The 24,127-nt window shown below is 57.5% G+C and overlaps 1 protein-coding gene across 1 annotated transcript; it reads right to left on the minus strand.

The window, feature by feature from the left end:
- ADAP1 (ArfGAP with dual PH domains 1) lies at positions 1-22,947 on the minus strand. The gene is made up of 10 exons (XM_006889603.1): positions 22,822-22,947; positions 17,765-17,856; positions 15,665-15,747; positions 5,551-5,663; positions 4,980-5,126; positions 1,677-1,760; positions 1,130-1,192; positions 596-667; positions 279-507; positions 1-29 (listed from the first exon to the last, which is right to left on the minus strand). Exons 2-10 carry the CDS (start codon positions 17,851-17,853, stop codon positions 1-3), a joined length of 909 nt encoding a protein of 302 aa, XP_006889665.1. The 5' UTR covers positions 17,854-17,856; positions 22,822-22,947.
- Between the last annotated feature and the right edge of the window lie 1,180 nt (positions 22,948-24,127).

Here is a 24,127-nt window from a genome sequence, read left to right on the forward strand (position 1 = left end):
CTAGGGCTTGTGCTTGAAGTGAGCCTCCACTGAAAAGAGACAAGAATTGGCTCTGGTACCAGCCCCTGTCCTTTGACCCCACTCTCCCAGGGGCCCACCCAGACCCTACAGGACCAGCCAAACCCTGGAACCCACACAGGGCTCACCCAGACCCTGAGACCCCACCCAGACTCCATGAGGCTCAGCCAGACCCCAGAACATACCCAAGCCCCACAGGGCTCACCCAGCCCCAGGACCCCACCCAGACCAGACCCCTTTTCACCTGGCTGGGCACTGACCTGCATACTCCTGGGGCAGCATTGGCCGGTCCATCACACCCTGGAAGGCAGCCACCCACTCCTGGCGGTCAGCCTCTGTCTCACAGGCGAACAGGAACTTGCGGTCAGGCGTGACGATGGTCACCCCGTGGGCCCAGTGGTGGCCCTGGGTGGCTGGCGGGAGCCCCTCTAGCACCGAGTAGCCACCCTCCTTGCTGCCGATGAAGACTTCTCCTCGGGCGAAGGCATCCTAGGGGATGGGTCTCTGAGAAGACTGTGCCAGCACCCCCTCCTGTGAGCTGAGAAGCACCCCACCTCCAGCTCAGCACCCCACTTACCAGGGGGTCCTTGAAGTACATGAGTCTGCGGTCGTCCATGGTGAACCAGCGCTTCCGGAAACCTTCCGTTTGCTGTGGACACACCGCTGACCAGTCATAAATCCACCCATGTCCTCCAGGGGTCATCCCTGAACAAACTCCTTCATCCGGACCCACCACCACCCCCAGGAACTGCCCATTTATAGACCTGATCCTCCGCCCCTGCGGACCCCAACACCTCACCTGTGGGCCCAATCCTCCCCCCTCCTCTGGAGAACTCCCCGACTCATCTGTGGGACCGGCCCCCTACTCTGCCAGGGGCCCTCCAGCTCATCTGTGGGTCTGGTCTCTCCCTCCCCCCAGAGAACCGTCAGTCATAAGGTCCAGCCCTCCCCTCCCCTGAAGACCTGGCCCTCCCCCTCCTCTAGGGTCTCCTTAAGCTTGGCTATAGGTCTGTCCCCCCTCCCCCAGACCTCCCTGGGCATGTGGTGAGTGTCTGCCCTCCCAGCCCAGGCAACAGGAATGAGCCAGGGACCTGGCACCCACCATACTCACCTTGGGTCCTGTCTTCTCCATGTAACCCTCCTTCAGATAATTGCGGGACAGCTTGGGCACCAGCTGGGGTGGGGCTGAGGTTAGACGGCTCAGGAGATCCCTTGCCCCATTCCCACCTGCCCCCTCCCAGGGCCAGCATGGACTGCACCCTAACTCCACTCGCACTCACACACACCCTGGCCTGGCCTAGTCCTCTGCGGCCCTGCACAGAATAGGGCAGGAGAGACGGGCTTGGTTTAGGGTCACCAGGGACCCCAGTCCTTTCTGCGCCTGGGGCACTCAAGTCTGTCACTCCCCACCATGTACTCGTCATGTTTCTGACTCCCTCCAGGAGTCACATTGGTACTACTGCCCATCCTCCACTCATGTCCATATGTCTGTGTCACTACCCACTACGCCCCCATCATTGTTATCCCCAAGGGCACCTACGATGGGATCACTGTACCCTCCACACGACTGCACTTATGCCAGCATCTCAAGCCCCCCCAGTGCTCATGTCCACATCACTCACATGGCCCCCACTGTCCCCTCCCAGCTCAGGACTCACGTCAGCATCACTGGCCCCTGGGAAGGCCACCTGCAAGTAGTGGAAGCGGGCCGCCCGCAGTGCGTTGAACCAATCCACAATCTCCTGAAAGATGAGGGTATCTGAGCACAGTCTCAGGCCCTCTCCATCATCCCATCCTGGACTCCTTGCCCCCTAACCCCCAACCCGTGCGCTGGACTAGGCAGGATCATGGGTTTTCCGGGAGAAGCACTCTGAGCCAATCTTGAAGGCCAAGGAGATCAGCTTCCACTGGACAGTCCTTCAGTGGAAGGAGCAGGGCTGATGTGGGCAAAGCTTCCCAGGGACGCCTCCAGTAGGAAGGGGTGCAGGGAACACCCTCATCTTGCCTCTTCAGAGCTCTCTTCCCAGGCTCTATATCCACCCTGCGGTCACAGACCTCTTCTCACTGCTCCAGCCTCTGGCTCGCCAGGCCCCATCCAGCATCATTTCCTTCCATCCTGTGTCCATCCTGATGAACCCAGGTCAGTGCCGACTCCATCCAGAGAAGCAACCTCACTCCTGCTGGGGCCTCTCCTGGATGGGCTTGCTGGGCACCTACATCTAGCCCCATCTCTCCTCAGACCCCACTGTCCAGGGCACCCACAGCCTCCTGCAAACCTGCCTCTGGCCCCGCCCTCAGTGTCTCAAGGGCCTCAGGCCCATCTGCGCTCTAGCCCCACCCACAAGATTGGCAGCCCCGCCCACTCGGCCCTCTCACAACTGCTCTGGCCTTTTCTCTAGCCCCGCCCACCTCCCTGCTTTCCCTTCTCTCCAGCCCCACCCACCTTTCCTGTCATTGGCAGAGCTCACTCACTCATTTGTAGAGAACAATTTGAGGGGCCCCACCCCTACTCTTGCAGCCCAACCTCCTCACCAGTTCACAGCCACTGAGACCTCAGACATCTACCCCTTTGTCCTTCCTGATGAAGCATAAAGGGTTATCACAGATAAGACCAGATACAGCAGTGGAAGATCAAGAACAAAGAGCCCTGCAACATTCAACACTGGCCTTGGAGAGGCAATCCTCAGCAGAAGAGGTGGAAGAAGAAGCTGACATTTCTCAGAAAGTCGAGGGAGAAAAGAGTGGAGAGCTGAGCCCCGGAGCTTGGCCGAGTGAAGATGGCAGAAACAGAAAAAGGGAGGAGGCTGACCAAAAGCCATTCCCAGGCCTCAGGGACTAAGGATCTGAGGGCACTAATGTGAGGATGTGGCCTGGGGAGCTCTGGGCATGAGGTGTCTCCACTGAATCAGGAGGAGGGTGAGGTGGGGGGAAGCAGCCAGGAGGCAGGGTGAGATCCAGCCGGGAGGCTGAGGGACCCTCACAGGGACAAGCTCAGCTGTTCAAACTGCAGGACACAAGTGCTGATGGAGAAACGGCAACCAGCCAGAGGGAGCCCGAGGGAGCACTGGGGCCAGGCTGTGGGGGCTGTGCTGCTGACCTACAGTCATGCTTCTGCTGGTTCGAATCCCCCTGCTCCACTGTAACCACAGCCTCTGATGGCCTCTGCGGTGCTGGCAGGTACAAAGGACCAAGTCCCGGCACCTTCAGAAGCGGGAAGCACGCAGCTGGCGCCCAGCACCTCTGGAAACGGGATTCCAGCTTGAAGCACTTCACAGACGGAGGCAAAGGCAGAGGGACCCCGGTCTCAGGGTTGTTGACAAGCAGCACTTCAGCCCCACTTGTAGGTCTTGACAGGAGTCTGGGATCCACGTAGGACGCTCAGCGGCAATCATGACTGAGGAAAAAGTGCTCCCTTTTTCGTTACATGGTGGCGCAGCTCTATGCACAAGTGAACCCTACCTTCACCACGTACAGCGAAAAGTGACCAGACAGCATAATTAATGGATCAACGGCCTACATCAGTGGCAATTAACGTTGTGAAACAAAATGCAAATCAATGACTGCATGAAAAATCAACATGATTTGGAAACCTTCATTCAAATAAAAAGAAAATTTTTTAAATAAAGAGACCTTGCCTTACGCTGGATCCGTCTCAGTGTCCACTGCGTTCACGCCTGGCGTCCAGGCGCTGTGTCGGTCCATTCACTCAGGGTCTTCTCTCGTTAGCTGACCCTCCTCCTCCCCAAGCACGATGTCCTTCTCCAAGGATTCGCCCCTTCCGACAAGAGGCCCCAAGCGTATGAGACAGCCTCGGCGTCTGGGTCTCTAAAGAACACTCTGGCTTCTAAGCCAGTAGTGTGGAGGCGAGTTGGAATCGACTCACAGGTGCCCAGAAAAGCCCGTCCAGGACACTGCCTGTCCCTTTGACCATCCTGGCTTGTGTTCTGAGCCCGACTGCCGAATCATCACTTCTCAATATCCCGCTTCTGACTTGTCCCACGGTGGTCCAGCCAGTTAGGAATTCTCTGACCGTTAGCTCCTGATGCAACACCATGGGAATGTAGCCTGCCCTGGCCTGGGTCCGGCTGAGTGACCATGTCCACTCTGTGACAGTGATGCTTCCCGCCTTGGACCATCTCAATCTCTCAATGCATTTCATTTGTTTTTCTGTTTAAACAGATTCCATCATGTTGCCGTGGACTGTGAAAGCACAGTGTTTAACGCATTCGGCTGCTGACCTAAAGGGTTCAAATCCACCAAGTCCTCCTGAGCAAACAAGGCCATCACTGCCCCTGAAGAATCACACCCAGCAACTCTCAAGGACAGCTCCCTGCTGTCTCCCAGGGTCGCTGGAGTCAGGGTCCACTCAGTGACGGTCAGTTCGGTTTGGTTTTTCTGGGTTACAGACTTCGTCCTGACCCCAGAACCTGTGAAGGTGACCTGGGCATGATGCAGGGGCTTTGCAGATGTGAGCACGTGGGTGATGTGACGTGAGGTCATGCTGGAGAAGGTGGACCCCGATCCGGTGAGAGTGGGGTTTATAGAGAAGAGATGCAGAAGGAAGCCATCCATAAAAGTAGACAGGAAGCACCAGCCGGCCCCACCCGCCAGGCCCTGTCATTCAACAGGACAAGAGACAGAGGACGCTGCTCCCCAAAGCCTTCGAGGGGATCTGGCCCTGCTGACCCTCAGCTCTGGACTCCAGGCCAGCCAGCACACCACCAGTCCTTCTCAGCTCCCAGCTTGTAGCCCTTTGTTCCGGAGGCCCCAAGGCACCTCTCCAGAGCACTGGAAGCCTCAGTCCTCCCACTCCTTATCTCACTCTTAACCCTCCAGCCGCCCCCAGCCCTCCAGCCCTGCCCCCAGCTAAAGGCCTGCCCTCCCTCCAGCCTCCCCAACTAGTCCTGCCCCAGCCCCAGCCCTGCCCCAGTCTACTCTCCAGCCCCCCCTCCACACCCCACCTTCCCATCCTCGTGGTAGACGAAGATGTTTCGAGTGCTGTTGTCCTTCAGGTAGGTGACCTGCAGGCCGTGGGGGTGGCCGATCTTGGCTGGCTGGAAGGTGGCATTGAGGTGCTCGATCTTCATGATGGCTTTGGGCTCCTTGGCCTGAGGACAAGGACAGAGTGAGCCCCCACGTGCAGGGTGGTAGAAAAGGAGGCTTTGCCACTGGTGGTCACGGAACGAGGATGCTGGTCATTGGCCTGCTATGCTGTGTGGTTCTGGGCAGTCTTCAACATTTCGGGCCTCAGAACCTGCCCCGGCACCTGAGTTCACGAAATCTCCCTCCTGAGATACCATGAGGACCTGGTGAAATCACACTGCTTCTGGGTGACAGCTTGGAGCACTTCCGCCTGGCCTTGGCCCCATGGGTGTGGGGCATTCCTGTCCACAGGGGACAGGGCATTCTCATGCATGGGGGATGGCCATTTGCATGGGGCTGTGGTGGGTCATTCATGGTGGTGATGTGTCCCCTCTAGAGATGGGAGCAGTCCAGGGCCCATGCTCTGCCCTCCACCCGGACCCCACTCACGTCATTCTTGTTGAAATACTTCAGGGCCCCCTCACGTTCAGTCAGCACAAACTTCCGGCTCAAGAACTGCCCATTGTCACGGCCACGTTTCCACAGGAACCCTTCTCGGTACCCTGGGGAGAGCAGAAAAGGTGGACAGTCATGCCAGAGAAGAACCTTGGTGGGCAGGGGCTTGAGCCAGAAGCCCCATGTCCCCTGGGCACCACTGATAGACAGGGCAGGAGGGCACCTTAGGTGCACCTTGTCCTCTGTGTAGGGTCCACCTGGGCCAAGTTGACGGTGACATGTGGAACAGGAATTGTAAGGCCCAGGCCCCTGCCACCCTGCCTGGCCTTTTGCTGCCCGGCCGTCTACTGCCTCTGCTTTGTTCTGACCTCTCGTTTTGTGTCTCTGAGGTTATCATCAGGTGTACGCACGTCCATGGACACACTGGCCATCTCTACACACATCTGGGGGTCCCAGGAGGAGCAAACAGGGGCCTCCCACAGCCCTCCTAACCCCCAGCAGGTCAGACCACCCAGGGAGTTTCAGAAGAAAGAGCTGACCACCTGCTTCCCTCCAGGTAACTCAGGAAGACCCGTGGGCACAGCTCCCACAGAGAGGCCACTTAGAGGTGGAATGAACTCCACACAACAGGTTCGGGTTTTGTTTATGCACCTGAGTAACCAGTCAGTAAAGGTCTGGCCCCAAGACACCTATACCCTGGTATCCCTGCTGTCTGCAGATGTGGTTAAAGATCAGAGATGAGAGATGCCACATATCCCCACCAGAGTCCTGAGAAGAGGGGGTGGAGGAAAGTGTGGGCACAGAGGAGGTGGGGATCTTGTGATCTTGGAGGCAGACTGGAGGGGTGCAGCCTCTGGACATGGAAGAGGCCCTTAGTCACCCCGCACACAGGGACTGAATTCACCCCCCTGGCTCAATGTTCAGCCAAGCAATACAACGGCCGAGAAGGTAGCCAGTAACACCAGGGAAGCACTGATTCTTTAGACCCATCAACCACACAAGATCAAAAGGCTGCATTTGCCCAGGGACAAAGAGCAGAAGGAGGAAAGGATAGGGTAGGATGAACGGAAACAGGAATCAAAGGAGGAAACAGGAGACCTGTGGCCATGGACAAGATGCGTGCATGAGGCCAGACGGAGAGCCCAGCGAGGCTGGAGACCTTCCCCAAAGCTCTCTGCGTGAGGCAGCTGCGCCACGTGCACACCCCAAGTTTGGCCCCGCTAGACTGACTTGGGAGCGAGTGGTACAGGCGAGCAGTTGAAAACCACTGGGTTAGAGAGGAGGCTCAGGCAGCCACCCTGACTTCCTCACTGGAGAACGTTCTAGAAGGACTCAGCTGTGGATCTGGGGACTCCATGACACTGGGCAGCCGTCATCGTTGCTTGGTGTTTTACAGTCAGCAAGAAGACCCCTCACACAGCAGGGACAGCACCAAGGCTTTGTACTGTCCTCATGGTTGCTGGGCACTGGAGTCCACTGCGGGGGTCTCTGTGTGTTCCCTTCTTCCACGCGTGGGGCTCCCTCCCAGCTCCGGTCAGGCTGCTCTACTGTGACTACGGGGCTCTTTCCAGGTTTGAGAAGGAGGTTGCCAGGCCTTGCTTCCTAGTCTGAGTCTGCAGCCCCACTGGGTCCTGGCTGCCATACTGACATCTGAAACACAGGCAGCACAGTCACCCTGTGACCATGACACAGAGGTGACCATGGCCCGCTCCTCGCTGGGCACAGACTTCAGACATTCCCTGCTGGGGACACCTGGATGACTCTGCAGGAAGTGTCTCCACCTTGACAATGACTTCTTCACCCCAGAGAGGAATGCTGGCCTGAACTGGACCTGCCTATGAGTCTTGGTGACCACCTTGGTGACCACCTGTCTGTCCCTATTGCTTCCCACACAGGCCCACAGCATTCTGTGTGTGGTGGGCTCACAGGCTGGGGTCAGTGGGCGAAGGGTCAGCTGACAGGGATCCTGGTCTGAAGGGCCCTAACTCAGTGGTGCATGTGGCTGAGCTGAAGACACCCTGACCACCGTGCCCTCTGACCCTTCAGCTGCCCCGCAGGACGAGGGCATGTCCTCAGCACATGGGACACAGCAGGCACCTACACGTGTGGCGCCTTCATCTCCGAGCGGGAGAGCTGGCTGCCCCTGGCCCTGCCGCATGGCCACAGCAAGGTCACTGTACTGCCCCCTGACTGACCGAGCCCCTGGCCCAGGCACGCTGCAGTCCAGTCTCGCTCTGCAGTGAGTCCTTCAGGGGTAGAGTTCAAATATCCACACAAGCATCACCACCCAGGGCCCTGGACACACCCAGCCATAGGCTCTGACCACGCGTATGGTGTATAGACTCTGAATCCCAGAAAACTTCCTAGCATCTACTACCACCCCAACTCACAGACGGGGAAACCGAGGCTCAGAGGGATAAAGTAACCCATGTGGCCTGCAAGGCTGAACCCAGGTGGGGGTCCTCTCAGACTGGCCTGGAGAGGGCAGTGGCCCTGCCACCCATACCCAGGCTGCCCAGCAGAGGGCAGCAATGCCCCAGTGAGGTGCCCACCTCAGCCCTGCCCAGTGCTCCCTCCTCTAGGGGGGCTTGGACAGAAAGGGGTGGGCAATGCCAGCCGCTCACACAGGGGCTGTGGGTACAAAGGGTCAGCCACCAAACAGCCTGCCGAGACTGAGGGCTGTGCGTGAAGGGAGCTGGGGACCTGAGGCCAGCCCCACATCCACTCAGCCCTCCCCTGCCCTCAGGGGCCCCACCGGGCCTGCAGCACTGAGGTGAGCAGATGAGGGACAGTGTTATATCAGCCACCCGCTGTGACAGTCTCTGTGTCCTCCTGGGGTTAAGCAGTGGGTTCTACAGGCCTGGGAGCAGGCGTCCAACGTGCTCCCGGGGCTCTGCTCTGGGATGTGAACCCCAGAACCAAACACGCTGCCCCCCAGGGGCTCTGCTGCCTGGCCACCCCTTCAGGTGTCGAGGCTCCCTCCTGCACCGCTGCTGCACCACCGGGGCTCCTCAGTCACAGCAAAGCAGCACAGCAACAAGCCCAGAGACCTAACGGGCACTCAAATCCCAGACTCCACTGCCCAAGCCAGCACTCCACGGTGCCCGGCTGCTACAGCTGACCGTTCCGCTGAGACCACAGCGGGTAGGCCTGGGGAGAGGGGAAGGACATGTGGGCCAGCACCCAGAAACATATGCTGACCAGGTTCACTAAAGGAGGCTGGAGGGACCCCCAAGACTGCGGCCTCAGTCACCTTTCAAACCTGAACCCTGAAGCTCAACTTGTGTCCAAACACTCGACAGGCCTGGAAAGTAACCAGTAACGGCAGGGAGGCGGTCACTCCTTAAAACAAGATCAGGGCAGTATCTGCCCAGAGAGAAGGCTCAGAAGGCTGGAGGAGCATGAGAGGATGAAGGGAGAAGAGAATCACAGGGGACAAGTGGGTGTTAGAACCAACCACCACAAAACAAGGTGTGAACTGGAAGACCAGTTTGCTCAAATCACAATCAATATCTAAAAAGTAACAATAACAAAAGCAAAAGGGCAGGACTGGGCTAGCCTGGGTGTGGAGGGCACACCCTCTCCCACCCTGAGAGGGGGCGGGGCTAGGGTTCCAGCTTGTGGTTCTCTGGCCATGGACAACAGGGGACATTGTCCAGCCCATGAAAGGCTGCCTTGAGGGAATATGGGGGTGGGCGGGCGAGAGCCAGGCCGGGACATGACCAGGGTCACGGCCCAGGGAAGGGTCACAGGAGCTGGCTGGCAGGTGGTCCGGAGCCTAGCCAGGCCCACGAGAGGATGGCCCACCACAGCTCCGAGGCTGTACGGAGGTGATGTTGGCGTCCCCTTTCGAGCCTCAAATTGCACCCATCAGGTCTGCCCAGTGTGGCTGCCAAGAGGAGTCAGCCAGATGTCCCTGGTACCGACAGGGGCACACGGGAGATGTGCCTGGCAATGTCCTCTGCGCTCCAAGGACAGGCCCTCCCCAGGGTGTGGGGGTGGTTCTCTGCCCATAAAAGGCCTCCAGTGATGGGGGCAGGGGGCAGGGTACAGCCTGTGAAGCAGGCAGGTTCATTCCACCCCAAGTCCCCATTCCCTGGGCCTTGCTGCTTTGGCTGGGAAGCAGGCACCCAGATGCTCACTGGCCTAGCAGGGAGTGGGTGGTCTCTGCATCCTCGGAGACATTCTCAGCAGGAGAACAGGGCACCAGAGACCCCATGGCCAGCACCTCCCTCCTCATCCTCTAAGCTCAGCTGTTGTTTCTTTGTATTTTTAAAAAGTTAAAGAACTCAACGCCATGAGCTGATGCTGACTTGCAGTGACAGTGAGAGGGTCAGAGCAGAGCCGCCCCAGGATCGTGGAGGCTGTGATCTGTGAGCAGACGGTGTCTTCCTCTCTCAGAGCAGCGGGTGGGCGCAGCCCCCAGCCCTCTGGTTAGCAGCTAAGGGCTTAACCCACCACACCACGAGGGCTCCTTTCCAAACCCAGACAGGCCTGGAAAGTGAGTGATGCTGCCCATCAGAACAATCAGCTACACGACAGGGCAGCATCGGCCCCAGAACAGAGCTCAGAGCTTGGAAGGAGCAGGACAGAAGGACGGGTAGAAAGAGGGGCCCTTGTGGAGGGACAGGGAATGCTGCCGCTGCCCGGAGGGGTCATGACGCCCTCCAGGAGTGCTGTGTCCATGTGGGCGGCACACTGAGAGATTGCACACTCATTCAAACCACGACAAATGTCACAAAAAGATGCTGGCGAGCCCACGGCACAGCGAGCCCACGGCACAGCCCACCACGCCACAGGCTGTCAGCCAGCACCTGCTCTGCTGCACCCCGGGGCCCGCTCACTTCTCAGATCTACCGAAGAGCATGGCTGCGGGCCGCAAGCTGCCGCCGGAACCCACCAGTGTCCTGCTGAGGATGGACACATTCCTCCTGTGAGGAATCAGTCTCGGACTCCTGCTGGGGTCACAGCACGTCAACAGCATAGATTTGGTTCTGGTATAAATACAGCACCAACAGATCACTTGCCTCCTGGAGGCTGGGATTTTGAAGCTCCACCTCACATACTTGGGCACATGGCCAGGAGGGACCAGTCCTTGGAGAAGGACATCATGCTGGAAGGGTGGAGGGACAGCTCAGGACAGGAAGACCCGGGATGAGATGGATTGATACAGTAACTGGAGGAACAGGGAAAGGTGTGTCGGGAGTCAGTGAGACTGGCTCAGGACAGGGCCGGCTTCAGAGCTGCTGTCAATAGGGTCGCGGAGTCACGGGTGATTCGATGGCACTTAACATCAAATACAGTGCAGCAACCGTACACCTCTCAGCCTGCTTCCCCTAACCGTCCAGGGACCAGACTCCTAGCAGACCAGCTCTGTCCTCTGCAGGACAGCCCCTCACCCATCCTCCAAAGAGCAGACAGGGCTCTGCCCCTCACCCCGGGGTTAACGCATTCTCACAGAGGGAGTGAGCTGTGCATCTGGAGCAGAAGTGGCCCTCCTTTCTTGGCCCTGTCGCAGCTGCCATGCTGGCCCATGTGGGTGGCTTGTGAGGGGAGTGGGGCTCTCTCCCCTGAACCTCTGGGCCCCTGGAGCCTCCCATCCCTGCTGCCTCTTCAAAGCCCATGCGCTAATTTCAACGCATCCTTATACAGCAGTTCTTGGTGGTGTGATCTCTGCTTCACTTCTTTGTAGGGGGCTGGAGTTCGAATTTGCCCACAGCTACTCAAGAAAAGTGGGCTGTCTCCTCCCGTGTGATTTACAAGCCCAGAAACCCAGCAGAGGGTCAGCTGTGGGTGAGTTCTGACTCAAGACAGTGACCCCGTTCCTTCTACATGTGTGACTGGAGTGTGTGTCAGTCCACACTTGCTTTGTTTCATGAGTGGACACATGGGGACATACATCTTATGGTGATAGATCTGCTGTGAAGTTCCTCAAAGTCTTCACGAGCAAGGATGTCAGTTTAAAATCGGAGATGAGCTTGACCCAAGCCACGGTATTTTCAATCGCTCACACATACCTGAAAGCTGGACTCTGAGAACTGAGATGCCCTTGAGCTATGGTGCTGTGAAAAGCACTGACTGTCCCACAGACTTCCAGAAGAACAAGCAAGTCTGTCCCGGAGGAGGAGCATCGGGAGTGCTCCTTAGATGCAGGGACGGTGAGACTTCATCTCGCTCACTTTGGGCATGTGGTCAGGAAGGGTCAGTCCTTGGAGAAGACCTCACGCTGGGAAAGCTGGTGGGCCAGAGGATGAACTGCCCACAGCTGCAGCAGGGACCGTGCAAATGCTGCAGGACAGGACAGGGCTTCATTCTGCTGGTCATGGGGGTGCTGTGAGTTCAAGGGCAGATGACAGTCCAGTCCAGCATCCCCAGTCTCGTCACCCACAATGCCAACTCTGGTCATTCATGGCCTCATATCCTCATGCAGCCCCTCCACCTGAGGTGCAAGGGCTCAGTGCTCACTGGCCGGTTCTGAGGCCTGCTTAGCCCAAGGCCTGAGGCCAAGCAGCGGTCAGGGACAGCTGCCCCAACCTCACTCATACATCTCAGGGCCTCAGCACCTGTGTGCCCATGGCCTGACACCCCCTAGTCAGCAGAATATCTTAGAACATTGCAGGGCAGCTCCTCTGTATGACCTTCCTCCAGACCACCCCTCAGCCTGGAGCCCTTCCCCGGCTCGTGTTCACCACCCCCTCCCCCCCACGCCCCTAGCACGTCTGCATTCTGCCTGTGGGAGGAGTTATCATCCCTGTGACAAAGGGCTCCCTCGGCTAACAGTGGGGAGACAAGAGACTGTGGGATCCCAGGGGCTTTAAAGGGGCTGGGAGAGCTAACCACGTGTCGGGCAGATGGGCCCCAGCTGGCCAGGACAGGGAGAGGCTGTGAGGCCGCTGGCCAGGGTGTCACATCCACCTCCCAGAACTGAGAAGTAGGCACAGGGTGGAGAAAACTCTGGGGCTTCCCCCTCTATACACCTACCCACCCATTGCCCTGCCCTGTTCCTGGGGTCACTGAATGGATTTGTAGGGTGCACTCCACCCAGGATGCATGGGCCAAGCTCTGGTGCGACACACTTCTTCACTGATGAGCCCTTCACATCCAAACCCAGGGACCCCACTTGCCGCAAGGGCATGTGCGTCCAGGCTGAGGCCCCTTGGAGGGTGATCACAGGGACTGAGGCCAGCCTCTGATATGGAGGCTGGGGAGGGTCTCTCTTCCTGGGGTCACCTTATCAGGGAGGCCTCTCCCTACTCCAGGGACATGGCCACTCTCCTTCATACACGCAGAGGCAGCTGGTCAACCCGCTGTGTTTCATCCTGGCCGGGGAATGGGGCGTCAGGACATGAGCTGTAACACAGAGGAGCTGGCTGGCCGTGGGAGACCAGCATCCACTTTTTCTTGTTCTGTTCGGTTGCCATGAGTGGCTGTCAGCACTCTCTATATTTACCAATACACCGACCAGCCCTAATCTGCAAGCATTTCATCTACATCTGGATGCGTGTGTCTAACTGATCAACGTCTCTGCCCGTCACTATCTAACAGAGCAGCATCCGTATACTCTTTTCTAGACGCAGGAATCTAACCCATCAGCGTCCATCTGTCATTATCGAGGACAAGGACTCTGAGACCAGAGCCACGAAGTCTTGGACCTCTGACCAAAAGGTGTGGTTTGAACGCCAGCCTCTCCCCTGAGGGTTTACGTGGGAACCTGATTGGGGGGGTCGTGGCTGGTCAACAGAGGGTTTGTTTTCTGATGGTCACTGATCTCTCTCTGCCTATCTACACAAAGAGCCTGGTGGCATCGTGCGTTATGCTTGGGCTGCCAACTCAAAGATCAGCAGTTCAGATCCGCCAGCCTTGGGAGACTGAAGCAGTCTGTTCCTCAGGGTGGCAACGAATCCAAACTCTGACGGCAGCAAGGGTTTACTTTTGGTTCTACTCAATCCATCAGTGTCTCCCTCCCTCCGTCTGTCTGTCCATCTCTCTACTGAGCTCCATTCCTCACCCACCAGTCTAGCAAGAACCCTGACCGTGAAGCATAGAATTGATTCCACTAGCTGCCCCCTCACCTCGGCCTCCTCCAGGAGGGGTGATGATGGCCGGGTCAATGGAGCCTGGACCAGCAGTCGGCCCGCAGGCCATGTCCGGATGCAGGGTGCGATCCCGTGAGCAGGGGAGCTGGGAGCCTGGCCTGCCCTTTACACAACAGCCCCCTCCCCTGCCGCGTGCTGGACCTGGGAACCCAGCAACCCACTGGGCTGGCTGATGGTGAAGGGTCACTCAGGAGGGGTCTGAGCACCACTCGGCACCCCTGCGCTCGCTCAGCGTGGGCACTGAGCTACAACAGGGCTAGTCAAACTCCCCGCGGGGTCACAGAGGGCGGGCTCCACCGGGGCCAGGGAAGGGCCTCTGCCGCTGCCCTGGGCCTACCCTCAAGCCTGGTGCGACAAATGGCCTGGCCATGACCCTCTGCCATTAGCACTGGACCGTCTGCCTCTCCCTCCTTTTTTTCTTAAACCAAGGGAATTTACGTAGCAATGAACCATCTCAGAGCTGAGCATCCCGGGGCCGCCGTCCATTCCCTGCGCCACCACACCTGTCCACAAGCAGTCACCTCCTGATTGTGGCCCCTGACAACAATGGATCTGTTCTCTGCCTCTCCGGATTTGCCCATCCTAGCTCACATACTCGGTCATGCCGCTGGGAGAGTCAGACCCTGGAGGACATCATGCTTGGTCAGCACAAAAGAGGGAGACTCTCAACACAGCATCTGTGACGAGGGGCTCAAGCCCTGTGGTGGCCATGAGGACGGTGCAGGACCGGCAGGTCCCTCTGCTGCGCGCTGGGCTGCTGCTGACTCAGCAGCTCCTAACAAAGGACTCTGCGTGCGGGATCAGCAGGCTCTGCCTCCTTTCCCTCAGCTGCGCGGGGCCCACCACGCAGACGGACTCACTGTTCATCCATCATCTGTGGGGCTATTCGGCTGTTCACCTGTGGGCTGCTGGGAGCACCGCTGTACACGTGCGTTCTCACATCTGGCACGCCCACAGGAGGGGTCTGCCTGGCCACCGGGCACTTCTACATGCAGGGAGCTGAGAGTGGCCTTTCACAGTGGTGTAGTGCGTAATGTATTGGGCTGCTGACCATAAGGTCAGGGGTTCAAATTCACCGGCTGCTCTGAGAGAGACTGGTGGGCAGTTTTGTCCTGTAGAGCTCTTATGGCCTCGGAAATGGGATGAAGTGGACCATGGTTATAACTGGGGGTTTTATTTAATATGAGGGCTCAGAAACAGAGGTCACAAGACCACCTCAAGGTCAGCTCAGGAGCCTAGGGCCAATGTAGCTCAAGGCCAGGCCACACCCCTGCCTCAGTTTCCCTGTTTGTAGAAGAGGACAAGGAGGCGGAGTGAAGGATTCCCATGAAGCCTGAGGCTGCGTCCAACATACAGCCAAGCTCCCCAGGGCGGGACGTGTTATGGAGGGGCTGCTGGAAGGCTGCTGAGGTATCCTCACCTGGCCTCTGGGGAGATACCGTCTTCAGAATCTCATCAAACCTATCTGGACCATTAGGCGCCAGTCTCACCTGGCCAGTCCACCCACCCACCCACCTGCTGGAGCCCACCCTCACTCAGGACTGAAAGCACCAGAATGCTGCGTGAGCTGCAGGGAGCCAGTGGAGGGGCTGCCCTGCTGGGGGCCTGGCCTGTGCTCGGCCCCATGGGGTGATGGAGACACCAAGCTGGCCAGCGGTTGTGCCCAGGGGCAGCTGGGAGAGGCCAGCTCTCCAGAGAAGCATGACAAAGATACACAAAGGGGGACAGAGAGGGACCAAGTCCAGTGTTCTGGGACAGCTCAACTCAACCCCCCACCACCACACAGGCCCAGGCCCCCACCTGTGCCTCTCATCCCTCCCCTGCACTACCCAGCCCCCACCTGCACCTTCTCCTCCCCTGCAGTATCCAGACCCACATGCACCTCACCCTCCTCGAGACAGCCCACCTGCACCTTCTCCTCCCCTGTGAATCCCACCCCCACCCACCCCCTCCTGTGTGACACCCCATCCCTACCTCCACCTTCCCCCTCCCCTGCGGCACCCAGTCCCCACCTGCTGAGTAGGGCTCTTGCAGCTCGGGGTGGATGAACTCCTTCCGCTCGTACTTGGCTCGGATCCACTGCTCCCGGAGGAGCCTGCAGAGAGGGAAGGAGTCTGTGACTGCCACCACTGGATAACAATAACCCCCCTAGAACCTTCCAGAACAGTGATCTGCAGGGCAAGGTCACTATTGCTGTCAGGTGCCAGGAAGCAGACCCCTAAGGGCACAGTGGACCCAGTGGGCCAGAGAACAGAGGTTACCGAGGCAGAAGATCCGCGTTAGACCTTGGCATTGAGGAATCCAGTCTGAAAACATCCAGCTAATCAGATCGGCCCTCTTGCAAGGACTTCCTTTTCTGTCTGTCTGTCAGGTGGTTGTGCTCACCTTCTGACATGTGCCATCGAGCAACTGTCTGTGGAGCCACCACCCTAATACAATTCCAGAAGGTTCTCAGCACCCGGGCCCTCCCCAGGCCTGCACCCTCTCTGCATATCTGTCTGTTCCAGATGGTTCCATAATCGGGTCAGGTGAGGATATGGTCACACGGGGGGACAGGTGAGGACGCGGTCACACGGGGGGACAGGTGAGGACGTGGTCACACGGGGGGACAGGTGAGGACGTGGTCACATGGGGGGACAGGTGAGGAGACGGATATAGGTGTTGGGACCATCTGAGCACTGCCCGAGTCGGAGGGACAAGGACCCCCCAGGAGTCTCTGGAGAGCGAGGTTCTGTGACACATGAACCCTGATTAGGGCTTGAGTCTCCAGGGGAGAGGGTGCATCTCCGTCCCTGCCGCCAACCAGGCCCAGGGAGGGCTCCTGCTGCATACGGTCACTGTGGGTTAGAGCCGAGGCGACACCCACAGCGGACCCTCGGCAGGGCTCTGTTACGGGTTCAGGGAGGTACAGACACGCACACACCTCAGGAGCGGCACCCAGTTGGGAGACCCCTGCTCCCAGGGGCCCATCTAAGCCATGGTGTCCTAAGCACTGGAGGCCAGGACCCGCCTCCATGGACGCCCGGGGGGTCTTCCTCAGTCTTAGCACATGGTCACAGCTGATGCCACTCCAAGACTGGGCACTACACCTTGGTCGGCAGGGAAGCCAGGCCACACACTGCAGGGGGCGGGGCTCAGACGAGGCTGGCCCCCACCCCAACCTGCAGGCCCTGGACTTTTTCTCTTTCCTGTTAATCACTCAGTCACTCAGAACAGAACACACAGGAAACACTAGGTCCTCGGGCCAGCTCAAGTGGGGTTCACACACAGGTCATGAGGCCTGCTAGTGCCATTGCAGCCTCACCCGCGGACCCCTGAGACCTGCTCTGTGGCTCAACGGACACCCAGTTCCCTGCTTGTGACCCTGCACTCGGCACCGGGGGACCCAAGGGCCTCATGCAGCACGCAGGCACCTGGTGAGCTGGGTGGACTTGGGCAAGATGGGACTCGGGGTAGCAAAGTCAGCTGACCCCTTGGGGCCCTGCACACAGGGTCTGGCATGGAAGTTTTAATAAGCAGTAGGAGGAGGGCATCATGGGAGTGGACACATGGGTCAGTAACTATGTACCAATCCCCTTGATGGAAGCATCCAGAACAGTCTTGTCCATCCACACCCCACAAGGTTCAGAGACTGAGACCCCAGCCTCCAGCACCTGGGCAGACTGGCCCTCACTCTAGTACCAGATTTATGGGCTGGAGGTGTTCAGAGCGTTCACCTCCCCAGACATGGGCTCAGGTCAGGAGACATGGCCCTGAGGGCGCATGTGTGCTGAGGACACTGAGGTAGGGCCACGTATATCTTATGGACATAGGATGAGGACAGGGTGACCAGATGGGGAAATTGAGGTTCAGGGAGGTTGTTGCATGGAGCAGGGCCCCAGCCATCCTTCCTTCTCCCCAATACCCACTAGCAGAGGGGTCTCCATACCCCTCCCAGTGTGGCCCCTCACTGCCAAGCCAACTGTCTCCCCCTCAGAACATTAGGGGTCATGAAGACCCCCACTGCCCACACACAGTCTCTCCCCGCCCCCACTGTTGGCATGACGCCCCCCCAGAGGCCCCTCCTGCCCACCGCACTCTCCCGGGACCCTCCCTAAGGAGCGGTCACTCACTGGCAGTCGGAGAAGGATGGACGGTAGTAGAAGGAGGGCACCTTGGCCTCATATGTAGCCCTGGCGACTTCGTTCCCGTGGGAGGCCATGAACTGCAAAAGACAGGGGTCAGCTTGGCTCGGCCAGAGGTGTGGGCTGACCCCAGGGCATGGCTACTGCCACCCTCCAGCCCTCCTCCCTGGTGCCCAGTGCCGGGCAATGACCCCACAGCACACAGGGCCTCAGCCGTAGAGCCGACATGCAGGCTGCACCTGACCACAGCCCGTGAGTCAGCATTTTCAGCTTTCAAGAAGCAGACGGCCAGACGTTTATTTTGAGGTGCTGCTGGATGGACTCTTAGCTGGCGCCCCACATGCTCATCCCTAGAACACCCTGAGACCCTCCGGCAGAGGCTGGGCTGAACCACTCAGCAAGCAGATAGCTTCTGGGTTAAGGCTGGTGGGGCACTGGAGACAGACAGGTGTGGGTGGGCACTCCTGCCGGCCACAGGGAGGTGACACTTCAGCCAAGAGGGACAGTGGTAGGTTTCACTCCCTCCCCGGAAGCTCTGCGAATACCCAGGGCTCAGAACTCCCAACCACCTCACTGTTCCGGAAGTGCTGTGTCCCCTGGCTGAATGACCCTGACAAGACAGGCCAGCCTTAGTGTCAGCAGCCAGGCCTCGCCCACACCCAGCCAAGAACATGATGCAGGTTAACCACAAGTGCAGGTCTCCCTGCCCCCACGTCGATTCAGCATGGCCTCTCCTAAAGACCTCCAGAGATACCCACAGATCACGTTTGGGGGGGGACATGAGGACACAAAGCCTATCTAGCTATCCACCGGCCAACATCCTTCCCCATCCGGGTGCTTCTGGGCTCACCTGCTGTTTGGTCAGAGAATGACCTTTGGTACACATCTTCAGACACTCAGGCTTGTGGCCACAGTGGGAGCCCCTCCTCCTGCAGTGAAGCCCCTTGCACTCTGACAGAGCCCCTGCCCTGACTGTGAGAGCCTGTTCCCACTGCAGCAGCACCCGCCCTTTCTTCCACACACAGGAACACACCACCACCTCCACGTCAGCCCCAGAACGAGCCTCATCCCTACCCTGTGCTCTGTCTCTACATCCCGCTCTCACAACAGCACACAGACAAGAAGGGATGGGGGTGAAGGAAATGGGAAAGATCTTGTGTAAAAAACAACTACTTAGGGAGCCCTGGTGGCCTAGTGGCAAGAAGCTGCACAGCGACCCCAGACGTATGCAATTCAAGTCCACCAGATCCTTTGCTGGAGAAGGAGGGGCAATCTCCTCGTGTACTAGTCAGATCTGATTTGATGGTAAACACATAAAAAACAACTACTAGAGTTTTGTAAAGAAATCAGTATAAAATAAAAAAAAGAAGAAGAGCTGGAGCAGCAGTGGTCCATGAAGGTGTGAGGAGGGCATCTGGGAGGAGGCGTTTTAGAGACATCAGCAAAAGGTGTTTGTCCCAGGAAACAGCAGAGGGTTGGGCCACAGATGAGTGAGGTGCTGGGCTGATGGGAGTGGAGTGATGGGGGGCAGGGGTGCTGGGCTGGTGGGGATAAGGGATGGGGGACTGTGCTCGAGCTGGGGGTGCTGGCCTGACAGGGGTGAGAATGTGGGGGTGCTGGGATGATGGGGGTGGGGAGTGGGGTGCTGGGCTGATGGTGCAGGATTCTGGGCTGGAGGTGCTGGGCTGACAGGGGCGAGGGTTTGGGGGTGCTTGGCTGATGCAGCTGGGGGTGCAGGGGTGTGGGCTGATGGGGAGAGGGTGCAGGGGTGCTAGACCACTGGAGGCCAGCATGACAGTGAGTGCAGCGAGTCAGGGAAGGGTGATACAAAGAGGACTGAAGGACCAGACACAGACCTCCAGCCCAGGGGAGGAAGAGGTGACTGAAGACGGAGGGCCAGGCCTTTCTTCCTGGTCTTAGACTAGAAGCTCTGCTGAGACCTGTCCACCATCATGACAGGCTCCACAACCCCCACCAGCCATCCACCAGTAAAGCTGTTGTGGAACCCAGAACACCATGCGGACAACACAACTGCCGTGGACAAGCTTCGAGAGGCAGCAGGGCTGCAGAAGGACCCCAGCTGGGTCAGCAGAGGCCAGCGAGATAAGAAGGCCTCCACTCAACGCTTGATCACCAGCCCGTCTTTCCCATCTCAGCACCTCCAGCGAAAAGATCTGCTTACACAGGAGTCCGTTGGACCCGAGCCACAGGGCAGGCTGCTCTGCAGGCCACAGGCGGAGTAAGGGGCTGGTGCTGTGTGCGGGTTTTTCAGATGATTCAGTAGAAGGAAAGACTCCATTTACCAGATCGATTACATGAGAAAAAGACTGAGAAAGTTCGATGAAAGGACTTTAGAACTTGAGGAAGAACTTCCATGTTCCCCAGAGGGACATCAAAGGAGGCCCAGAGGGGTAGTGAATTATGTGTTGGGTGCTAATCAACATGTCAGTGGTTCAAATCCACCAGCTGCTGAGGGAGAAAGGCGGGCAGTCTGCTGTTGCTAAGATCTACTGCCTCAGAAACGAGACAGAGAGAGGGTCAACAGGGCCAGCACTGACCCACCAGTCATGGTCTGTTCTGAGAGATGTTTGACAGCATCTTGAAAACACACTGCCTCTCAACGTTCCTCTATCCATTTCACGAAGGTCCAAAAGCAATACAAGTTTGTAGACAACAGTTCCAAAGTTTCTCCAAAAAATTAACAAGCAAACATGTCATAGAGGTGCTGAGAAAGATGACATTGAAAGTAGCCCCCGCCGTCCAGCACATCCCACATCACGTGAGAGCAGCAGAGCAGGGCTGCCCACAGGGTGTGAGGCTGTAAATCCCCATGGCGAAGTTGGCCTCAGAGTAATGGAAGGTCCCCACAGCCAGTCCAGCACTTCACCCACAGTGCCACCAGGTTTCTGAGGTTCTTTCTACCAGATATTAAAACAGGGCTTTGGGATGATAAAACATTCTGGGACTTGATAGTGAAGAGCACTGTCTACCCCTGGGGCCACATTAAACACCCCTGCACACTGCAAATGGGTGACCTGTGTGGTTACATGAACTGTAGCTTAATAAAGCTAATATTTTTAAAACTAATACTAATATTAAGGTAGCCACAAACCCCAAAACCACAAAGGAAAAGAGTGATAAATTTGACATAAAAGTAGAAAAAAGGGCCATGGTCAAAACTACTATGAACTAAGAAATAAAAAAGTCTATACATACACACACACGCACACACACATACATAATCACGTACATGGTCACACACATAATCACACACATACAAACATAATCTTACACACATACATAATCACACACACATATTCTATAGTCACTACTGTCAGGTGCCATTGAGTTGACGACAACTCACTGCAACACTATGAACATCAGATCTGCACCCGGCGCTGTCCTGTGCTGCCCTCAGCATCTCTGGCCTGAACCACTGTCACCAGCCCTGTGTCGATCCACCTTGTTGGGGCCTTCCTCTTTCTCCGATCCTCTACTTTCCCAGAATGAAGTCCTTTTCCCAAGGACTGGCCCTCCTGAACACAAGGCCAAAGTGTAGGAGGCAGTGTCACCATCCTTGTCACGAAGAGGCACCCGCTTCCTCCAAGACAGACTTGTTTTTCTTTTGGCCGTCCATGGATGGTCAGTGCTCTTCTCCAACACCACAGCTCAGGCCTTCTTCCATCGCCCTTATTCACGGTCCAACGTTCAGATAGTCATGCACCGATAACCCAGAACCCATGTGTATATATGTGTATGTATATATGAGAGTTATGTTCTGTTGGCTAAGAACTGACTCCCACTGACCCTCCAGCAGGTTTTCAGAGGCTGCAACCTACAGAGCACAGAGGAGGGAACTTCCCATCTTTCTCTCATGGAGCAGCTGGTGGATTTGAACCACATGCCTTTGCACTGGCAATGCAACTCCTTAGCCCGCTCCGTGTGTATGTATGCGTATGTATATACATGTGTATGTGTGTATATATATACACACATATACATATATACATACATACATACACACATACATACATACATATGTTTTAATATCTGAGAAGGTCACTTCTATAAGATATAAAGAACTTATCTAAGGCCCAAAGACTCAACAACCCCATAAGAAGTAGGGAAGGGCGCAGGCAATTTGCCGCAAAGAAGAGACAAGAGCCTGGCGCACATCACAAAGATACAGTATTGGTCCCTCTCTCAGAGCACAACAGAGACGAAGACTAAACCGTCAGGAGGTGGTGAATCCAGATGAGGAAGATGATGATAGCCCGAGCCTCCAGAGACCAGAACCAGATGGTGCTGCCCACTCTCTGAAAGGGGTCCCAGTGGAAGGTCCTGGCATGAACAGGAGGCAGGACACATTCCTGGGTAAAGGGAAGGACGCAGAGTGTGTTGTGGCTGCTGTGAGGGAGCACAGGGACTGGGGAAACGCAGGAACGAGGGGCTGGGGAAACGCAGGAACGAGGGGCTGGGGAAACGCAGGAACGAGGGGCTGGGGAAACGATGTGCTTGGTTAACTTTCACTCAAATGACAATTTAAAGAGTCAGACTGTCAAAACCATAAAAAGAGCAGACTCAGTGGGCTGGTGGGGACTTGGCCTTCACCCCCACTTCAAGTTTGGCTCTGAGCCCACCTGGCACAGGACTAGTGGAGGTCAAGGGTCCTGAGGGGCTGCACTGTGCCTGCGCCGTGCCCCCCTCATGCCCAAGGGTTGTCATCCTTACCCTCCAGGCCTGCCCGTGTCACTTCCTCATTCGTATCTCCTGTACCCTCACCCCTGCCCCACGCCCCGCAGACCCCTCTACCTGTGCTGCCATCCTCACCTGTGTCCTTGCAGGTTCTCATTTACACCCCGACCACTTGTCCAGCTCCTAATCCATTCTCTACAGACCCTCTTACCTGGTCCAATCCTAGCCCATGCTCTTCAAAGCCCATCCATGCCCCACCCACCCCATGTCCCCTGAAGGTCAACCATCTACCCTCCACCTGCTGAGGGCCTTCTGTGCTCCCCAAGCCCTGCAGCTGCTCCAGGCCCTACCTCCACTTGGGCCTCATCCCAGGCGTCCAGGCGCACCGATTTCACCTTGCTGACCTGTGGGATGCTGCGGTGGATCCCGGAGCAGCTCAGGCAGATGAAGACTCCGAGGGTGTGGGAGGCCCAGTCTGGGTCTACAAGACAAAACAAGGGGTCAGGGGTTCCTGAGAGGGCCTGCTGGTGAACTGGACCCGCTGGAACCCCGACTCTCAGCCTTAGTGTCCCTGTTCAAGCATCATCATCCAGGGACGGGGACCCTCTGGACACTCAGCCAGGCCCCACTCCTCACCCTCTGCCACCACTGAGGACACTCGGCAGGTGTGAGACAGGGCACTGGCACCCTCGGGCACCACCCCAACACTGGCCAGCAAAGCCCCAACATTGCAGGGTCCCCATCAGGAGGAGCAGAGCTCTGCCTGCTCAGGGGAGCTGCCAACACAAATATACACGCTTTTAATCCATCAGCTGCTCTGCGCGAGAAAGAGGGGCCAGCTCCTCTGAGGGTGCGATTTCCTGCCCCTGAAAACGCCCTCGAGGGTCAACTATGGTCGGTTTCAGCTCCACAGGACACAAGTTCCAGAAGCAAAGTCTGCAGACCTTTCCTGAGGCGACGCCAGGCAGCGAGGAAGCCAGTTCTCCCAGGACCGCTTGTCCATCACACCCCCCAGGAGGGCCTGTAGGTGGGGACAGTGAACACAGGGACATCTGACAACTACACACCCACGCCTGCAGGCCCTCCATTGACTCACAGGTCAGGGTCACTGGACAGGGGGTGCAGGAAGCTTTTCTGAAGTCAACTGCATCCTGTCCCTCCACAAGGAGCAAATGGTGGCTTCAAACCGTCCACCTGCTGGTTATCAGAGAGGCCATGAGTGCCTGTGGAATGAGCCGTCCGGGAGCTGGGAGCAGGGGGTGCTGGGGAGGGCAATGTCTGCTTCTGCAAGTCTGGAAGCCCCCTCGACATGAGGGAACCTGGCCACAGGGATAGGCCTGGGGATAGGTCACCTCCGAGCAGCAGCCCTCACTGAGCTCTGCTGGTTTATCCTTGTGGTGGATGGAAGCAGACCGCACCCCTTTATTCCACAGTGCCCACCTCTCAGCTACCACAGGGCAAACCCACTGTGCCACCAGTGAGGCCCCTCCTTGGCCACCACCCTCTCAGAGCAAGGACAGCAAATACACCTCCCATTCAACCTGACCCTCGTTGCGGTCTCTGATGGTCAGATGCCTGAAGGAGGGGGAAGAGGCATGGTGGGGGTGCTGGCCAAGGGGTCCAAAGGCCTGGGGTACAGTCACAGGCTACTGCCTT

Source organism: Elephantulus edwardii, unplaced genomic scaffold, assembly GCF_000299155.1.
Source record: "Elephantulus edwardii isolate Elephantulus edwardi_28Jun2011 unplaced genomic scaffold, EleEdw1.0 scaffold00080, whole genome shotgun sequence".
In the NCBI taxonomy this organism is placed as follows: Eukaryota; Metazoa; Chordata; class Mammalia; order Macroscelidea; family Macroscelididae; genus Elephantulus; species Elephantulus edwardii.

Excerpts from the sequence above, each read along its gene's own strand:
- ADAP1 (XM_006889603.1), bottom strand. The coding sequence starts at position 17,853 with ATGGCCTCCCACGGGAACGAAGTCGCCAGGGCTACATATGAGGCCAAG. Across the intron at positions 1,193-1,676 it reads CAGGGGCCAGTGATGCTGAC|CTGGTGCCCAAGCTGTCCCG; the intron begins GTGAGTCCTGAG and ends GCCCCACCCCAG. Across the intron at positions 668-1,129 it reads TGGAGAAGACAGGACCCAAG|CAAACGGAAGGTTTCCGGAA; the intron begins GTGAGTATGGTG and ends GTGTGTCCACAG.